The sequence below is a fragment of the Dipodomys ordii genome, unplaced genomic scaffold (assembly GCF_000151885.1).
Source record: "Dipodomys ordii isolate 6190 unplaced genomic scaffold, Dord_2.0 Scaffold6, whole genome shotgun sequence".
NCBI lineage: Eukaryota > Metazoa > Chordata > Mammalia > Rodentia > Heteromyidae > Dipodomys > Dipodomys ordii.
In genome coordinates, this window is record NW_012267222.1 from 13,534,822 (window position 1) to 13,542,750 (window position 7,929).

The 7,929-nt window shown below is 46.1% G+C and overlaps 1 protein-coding gene across 1 annotated transcript in view; it reads right to left on the reverse strand.

The window, feature by feature from the left end:
• The window catches only part of Rcan3 (RCAN family member 3), an 8,727-nt gene extending 4,827 nt beyond the window's left edge, over window positions 1–3,900 (reverse strand). The window contains exon 1 of the mRNA XM_013033096.1: window positions 3,672–3,900. Within this exon, the coding sequence (XP_012888550.1) occupies window positions 3,672–3,863 (192 nt within the window). The 5' untranslated portion in view covers window positions 3,864–3,900. The remainder of the gene's footprint in view (window positions 1–3,671) is intronic.
• Between the last annotated feature and the right edge of the window lie 4,029 nt (window positions 3,901–7,929).

Sequence of the window (7,929 nt, forward strand, 5' to 3'; positions counted from 1 at the left end):
TCTACCACTTGAGCCACAGCGCCGCTTCCGGCTTTTTTCTTTTTGCTTATGTGGTGCTGAGGAATCGAACCCAGGGCCTCATGAATACAAGGCAAGCGCTCTACCACTGAGCCACCTTCCCAGCCTGTCAGTGAGATTCTTATCTCTAATTTGTCACCAAAAAGCCAAAAGTGGAGCTGTGGCTCAAGTGAAAAAGTACCAGCCCCGACCAAAAAAAGCCCAGGCCCTCAGTTCAAGTGCCAGGACAGGCAAATAAATAAATAAATAAACAGCAAGAGAAAAGAAAAGGAATTTAACATTTGACTACCACTGAATGTATCACCCAATTTAGGTATATTCACTAATTTAGTTGTGGGGTTTTTTTCACTGTTTTGAGAGAAGGTCTTGCTATGTAGCCAATGCTGGCTATGAGCTAATCATCACCTGCTTCAGCCTCCTGAAAGCTGGGATTACAGGTATGCACTACCCTGGCCAGCTTGGTTTCCTAGAGCCATAGTTCTTCTATTACAAAAACTCCACAATAAAATGTTCTTATTTCTTTTAGGTCTAAGACCAGCACGCTTTCACTCAGTGGCTGGTGCTCCACCAACCGAGACAGGCCTCCAACTCCTATACTAAAAATTTTATCTCAGGATTCATATTGGGCACTTGTCATCTCAAAGAGATAGCATTCTTTGGGAGTAGTAAAACTATATATAAACGTGTGTATATTTGTGAGCATAAACTACTAGTAGGCACTTTGAGAGAACAGAGCAGGAGAGAGGGAGAGTAATATTTGAGTTATTTCATGAGGCTGAGGGGAAAAAAAACAAAAACCAAACCACCTATATCTGCCTCTTCTTTCATGCCAGACTATGCAGAACACCCGGAACTGTCCGCAGCTCCTCTGCCTGACCAGCCCTCCTGTTCCCTCTGGCCAGCCCCAGCCCCACAGCTCCTCTCCAATGCTACCATGTTCTCAGGAGAGCCTTTCTTGTACTGGGCTGTGACTCCATCTCCTTGATACCTCGATGTATTTCCAAGTGTTTGTAAAGGCATGGAGGGTCCACATCATGGCCACCAACTGCTATCCCCCTCCCACAGGCCTGCAGGCCCCATGGTTCACAAGCTATAGAATGTGATTCTTGCTGTTCCCAAGCCGCTGGTGCAGAGTCTGACACATCTTACTCGCCACAGTACGTGCAAGGTCACATCTGTGAGCGCTGCCTTCTGAAGTCACTGGAAGGAAACCATCTGGAGCATTAACCAGAAAACTAAGGGCTACCAGTGGACTTTGGGAAAAACTCTCACTATGAAGAATGTTTAACACGTGGCAGAATACTTTAGTGAGGTTTGGGGATATAGCTGAGGGTTAGAGCACTTGCCTAGCACACATGAAGTCCTGGGTTCCAGCCCAGTACCACAAAATGAAAACAATACCTCTAGGCTTTTTCAGACCTACAAGGTCATAATGGAATGTCCTCTTTCACAAAAACATACCCATATGCAAGCTTCTTTCCAGATAAATCATAAATAAAGAAGAGGAACCTCAAAAAAAAACCTGCAAATCATTTTCCCATTAAGTTCTAGAAGGCAATGTAAGAAATATTAACTGACCCTGTCATCACACGGAAGCATGATCTGTTCTAACAGGCTGCATGGTATTAGCCTCAGGGAAAAGCCAATTCCTTCTTTGGTAGGGAACAGGGAGCCAGGTGAAAAATCATGAGCTTTTCTTCAATTGCAGTCTCCAAAAATGAATGAATAAAAAATAGATTTAATAGGACTTAAGAGATTGATAGAGCTGGTGCTGCTCAAACTCTGTGGCAGCCCAGCTCTACAGATGGGAAGCAGGCCTTCCCTTTCAGAGGCTGAGAGCTAGCTGCCCACAAAAACCTGAGCAAACACTGCTGTCAAGGGTACAGCATGCCCAGCCCTTGCATGTGCGTTCATTATCAGAAGCAGCTGCATTCCATCATTCATGCTGGAGAACTCCTCAACAGGAGAGACATTCTTGGGACTGTGCATCTGCTCTGTTTTGGTAACTGCTGTCCATCTCCTATTATATTTAGCAGTGAGACACAATGTCTCCTGGGAGAGCGTTCATTATCACACAAGGTAAGGAGAGTTTAGAATGCTAAGCTGCTATTTTCTGTCTAGTTTCTCCCTTGGCAGGGTGTGTGCTAGACATGGACAGGGCACCACTAATGGTATGGAGGCTGCAAACACTTTTATTGAGGTTATCTTGTCTACCTTTACAACTGGCCCTTTATGTCTGTTAGGGACTGAACCCCAATGCAGGGCTGGAGAGCCACCGTTTCAGAGTTGAGCCTGCAGATCACCACAGTTTCTAGGGTGAGCATTTCCTGTCCTACTGAGATGGGAAAGACATGGCAGGCATGGCATCTTCCTGACACTTGGAGTAACTTTGGCTCCATGTGTCCTGGTTATGTTAGCACCCAGGATAGACTGGGACAGGAAGCAACTCATGTACCAAAGCACTTAGGAGAAGCAAAGGGAGAAGACAGTCCTCTGGGTAGGCCTGTGAGCACTATGCAGAAATGGGTAGGGCCAAAGCCAAGCACTTCTATTTATAGCACTGTTTTGTTTTTGTGGTATTGAGAACTGAATCCAGGGACTTACATGTACCTAGCAAGTGTTCTATCACTTATGATGTGCCTCCAGCCATTTTGGGTTTTGTAATTTTGTTTGAGACAGGGTCTTGGTACCTTCTCCTGAGCTGGATACAAACACATGATCCTCTAGTCTCTGCCTCCTGAGTAGCTTGGATTATAGGTATGACCCCTGTGCCTGGTACAATGTTCGTTTTGTTGGTTTGTTTTGTCAGTCACAGAGTTTGAATTTACGGCCTAAGCACTGTCCCTGAACTCTTTTGTTCAAGGCTAGAGCTCTACCACTTTGAGCCACAGTTCCACTTCTGGTTTTCTGGTGGTTAACTGGAGATAAGAGTCTATCAACTTTGCTACCCAGGCTGGCTTTGAACCATGATACTCAGATCTCAGCTTCTTGAATAGCTAGGATTACAGGCATGAGCCACCAGCACCTGGCTTTATTTTTTTAAGTGTAGTTTTGATATGATGTGACTGTAGGTTTTAAACTATGAACTCCCTGAGATATTGACTGAAATATTCACAGCAGACAAATATGTATAGTAGACAAAATTTGTGGAGTACTGATTTTCAAATATATCTTATCAGTTGCGAATTGATTTTTTTTTGGGGGGGGCATGGAGGACCAGTCCTGGGTCTTGAACTCAGGGCCTGGATGCTATCTCTGAGGTTTTTTTTTTTTTTTTTCCAGTCTGAGACTGAGATTTGAACTCAATTTGATACTTTCACTCACTGGCTGACATTCTACCACTTAAGCCACATCTCCAACTCCTTCTGAGATTTTTTTTTTTCTCAAGGCTAGCACTCTACCACTTGAGCCACAGCTCCATTTCCACCTTTTCTATTGGTTAACTGGAGATGAGAGTCTCACAGACTTTCCTGCCTGGGACAGCTTTGAACCATGATCCTCAGATCTCAGACTCCTGAGTAGCTAAGATTATAGGCATGAGCCACTGGTGCCCGGCTAGATTGATACTCTTTTAAAATACAATAAAAAGGTCTAAGTAACACACATTTTCTGTCTCATGCCAGAGGTGAGCAAAAGGCAGGACATGCACCTACCTTCTGCTCTTGGACCTCAAACACTGCTTCATGGACGCTGCAAGCAAAAAGTGAGGTGGGCAGATCGCTGAAATCCATCATCTCTTCCAAATCCTCTTCATTTTCACCAAAAACCATCTCTTCCTCCTCTTGGTCACTGCTACAGAGATCTGACTGGCTGTCATTCCAAGACTTCATGGTATCCCTTAGCATTGTCCCGGTTTTCAAACTTCAAGGTATCTACCTGTACCTCCTGTGATGGAAAGAAAAGAACAGAGATCAGCCCTTGAAGCCATATCATGTCGCCATCAGTCAGTTTCTCAGGACAGCAACTCATCAAGTGCAGCCATTTTATCCAAGAATGATCCATCAGCATTTAAATTAACTTACTTCAGTCCTCCTAAATGAATTCTTTATTGACAAGTTTGATTGGTGTAAGAATATTTTATGGGGTAATGACATAGTAAAAAAAAAAGGAAGATAGAATCAAATGAGATGACATCAATATGTACACTAGTTTACAAGCAGTAGGAGGAGAACGTGAGCCAGAACAGCCTTCACAGATTTGTTTTGCCTCCTGGGCTGCAAACACTGGAAGTGGCTCAGGAGAATGAAACCCACACACTTTGCTCACCATCTGCACCCTGGATTACGGTCTGTGAAGCACTCACTTTGCCTCTTGTAACCAACTTGTTCTTTTGGAGTACACTTTGCAAGAACAAGTCACTTGGAACCAAAAGTTCTTCCCAGAGACAGTCTGTGTGAATACGTATTAGAAATATTGACAGCAGGCAAAAGCTGACAGAGAAGACAATCCAAATGACTTTTTTTTTCTGATCTTCCAAACATATGTAATTTTAAATCCTAATTGTAAGAAGCAAAACCTCTCCTCGTGTCTGTGGACGTTCTGAGTGTTCCTGCTGGACATGGAGGAAGGAGCCACGGTTCTTCATTGTCCTGCTCCAGGGGGAGCTACACCCACCACTTCCTTCTCCACCAGCTCCTCCTCTTCTGCAGGTGTGCATGCTCAAGATCCCCACATGTGGATGCTACAGGCGGCTCCTCCACCCACCTGCCTCCCCTTCACCTTCCCTACTCTCATCTGGAAAGAGGAGGGCATTCTTGCCCGCTGCCAGCTCCAGTCATCCTTAGCTTCGTCACTCAGGGCTTCCGTCCAGTTGGGTTTCTGCCACCACCTCTTGGCTCCAATCAGCCTCATTAAAAGTGGCAATAGTTTCCTCCCAGGTGGAAGCTAATTCCAGGTGTGAGTCTGCCTGCTGCACCCGTGCCGGCTGCCCACTGTCATCCCAGGCCTCTCTGTGCTCTGCCTCCTCTTCCTCCCCCTCCTCCTTTCCCCTTTACAATCATGTCTCTGAGGATCCTTACTTGACTCGGACGGTCTGATTCACACTTCTTGGTCCTCAGCTCACTTCCAGCTTCCCTGTACCCCTCATGTGCTAATGCTGCCCCACACCACACAGGATCCTCCCTTGTTAAGCTAGAGGATGTACTAAAGCCAAGGGGGTTGAGGATGTAGTAAAGCCAAGGGGGTTGCAGGACGCAGAATCTTGGCCATCCCTAAGGATAGGCAGTTTGGAAAAATTGCTGTCCCCAAGAGACTCAGTTGCCTCTGGGCCTTTCCTACCCATATACATAACCACTGATAACAAATTGATGTACTCAGAAGAGGCCTGGGGCCTAGCTCAGCGCTACAGCACCTGTCCAACACACACAGGCTGTTCATCCTCAGCAATGAACAGATATTGACCATCCCCATCCCTATCCATCCATCCATCCATCCATCCATCATCCATTCATCCATCCATCTATCCATCTATCCCTAGACTCTGTCCCTTTTCCTCAATTCTAGACATACTAGTAGCTTTCTGTCTTTCTTCCTCCCTTTTGTCTCTCTCTCTCTGGACACAGAATCTCACTATGTATCCCAGGGTAGAGATGGCCTTAAACTCCTGATGCTCCTGTTTCTACCTCCCTGGTGCTGGGATTACAGACATGCACCACATGCCTGGCATTTATATACTTGGTTAGCTCAGGAGTCCTACAATTTTTTTCTTGCCAGTCCTGGGGCTTAAACTTTGGGCCTGGGCATTGTCCCCGAGCTTCTTTTGCTCAAGGCTAGCACTCTACCACTTGAGCTACAATGCCACTTGCGGCTTTTTCTGTATATACGGTACTGAGGAATCAAACCCAAGACTTCATACATGCTAGGCAAGCACTCTTACCACTAAGCCACGATCCTAGCCCCTACAATCATTTTTATCAGTTATGGGGTTTGAACTCTGGGCTGGGCACTGACCTTAAGCTCTTCAGCTCAATGCTAGTTCTATACCACTTGAGCCACAGAGCCACTTCCAGCTTTTTGTTTATGAGGAATCAAACGCAGGGCTTCATGCATGTTAGGCAAGCATTCTACCTCTAAGCAACCTTCTCAGTCCTATCTTACTGCTTTAATTAGATTCTTGTGCCAGAATCTCCAGTATGCATAGGCTGGCAGGAAACAGTATCTCACTGTGGCTTTCATTATAAACTTTTCCTTTAGATGAAGATGTCAGAGTTTGAGCTTGCACAGCACTTTGCACATTTTTCTCCTCTATATGAGTATTTGCTCACAAATCACTTGAAGCTCCCAGACTGGGAGTGCCTTTGAGTCCCCAGGCCCTGTCATGGTGTCCAGCCAGATGCTTAACAAGGCCTACTGACTAAAGCCAGACAGCACTGAGCACCAGCAGGCACAAAAGCAGTGCAACTCTGCATGGATTAGAGGCCAGCTCCTGAAAGTGGCAATGGAGGGGATGGTGAGTCTTGGATGAATAGTTTTAGCAGAACGGGGTACCCTGCAGGCAAAACTGGCAGTGTAAGAAGCAAGTCAAAAAGGCAAAAGGATTAGCATCCCAGGCCCAGGCCCTGCACCCAGGTCTATGAGCTGCATGCCGGGGTGTATTGCTTGTAGGAGCAGGCAGGAGACCAAGTCAGAAAGACAGGTGTGGCCCAGACTGTCACAACAGCAGGGCTATAGTTTTGATGTAAAAACCAGTCAGTATCACATGTGATGGTAGGTTTTCACACTGGGCAATGACAGAACCAACCCAATTTAACTTTTAGTACTATTACAAGTAGGCTGTCTAAACCAGGGTACTTGGTGGCTCAGACCTGTAATCCTAGCTACTCAGGAGGCTGAGATCTGAGGACTGAGGTTCAAAGCCAGCCCAGGCAAGGAAAGTCTGTGAGACTCTTATCTCCAATTAACCACCAGAAAACCAGCAGTGGTGCTGTGGCTCAAGTGGTAGAGTGCTTGACTTGAGCTGATGAGCATGGGGTCAGCACCCAGGCCCAGAGTTCAAGCCCCACCACCAACAAAAAGAAAAAAAGGTAGACTGAGACGTGGGGATGTGGTCCAAGTGGAACAGTGCCAGATGAACAAGCACAAGGTTCTAAGTTGAATTCTTACTATCACCAGAAAAATAAGTAAATAAACATAAGCTGTCTTTATATGGTATCTTTTAGAGACATGAATGTTTTTACTTCTCCATTTAAGAGATGAGGAAAATACTGGGGCTGGGAAGGGGGCTGGGAAGCGCTTGCCTTACATACATGAGGCCCTGGGGGTTCAATTCCTCAGCACCACATAAGCAGGGGAAAAAAAAGCTGGAAGTGGCGCTGTGGCTCAAGTGGTAGAGCGCTAGCCTTGAGCTGAAGAGCTGAGGGACAGACCCAGGCCAAGAGTTCAGGCCCCAGGACCGATAAAAAAAAAAAAATACTGTGTCCAGTTTTGGAGGTTGGTGAATTGGGGAGCTATGAATGGTGTGTGTGTGTGTGTGTGTGTGTGTATGTGTGTGTGTGTGTGTTGCAGAGGATCAAACCCAGAGTCCTGTATACTGCTAATCACACACTCTACCATTGGGCTATGCCTCAGACTTTTTTTTTTGGTGTCAGTACTGGGGCTTGAACTCAGGGCCAGGGCACACTCCCTTAGCTTTTTTCATTCAGGGTTGGGACTCTAATCATTTGGAACACACCTCCACTTCTGGCTTTTTGCTGGCTAACTGGAAGTAAGAAACTCATAGATTTATCTGTCCTGACTGGCTTCAAACCTCAACCCTCAGATCTCAGCAAGACTTATAGCGATGAGCCACTGCATCTGGCTCCAGTCAACTCCCCCAGCCCCACCTGGGGCTCAAACTCTGGGCTTATACACTGTTCTTGAGCTCCTTTTTGCTCAAGGCTAGCGCTCTACTACTTGAGCCATAGTGCTACTTCT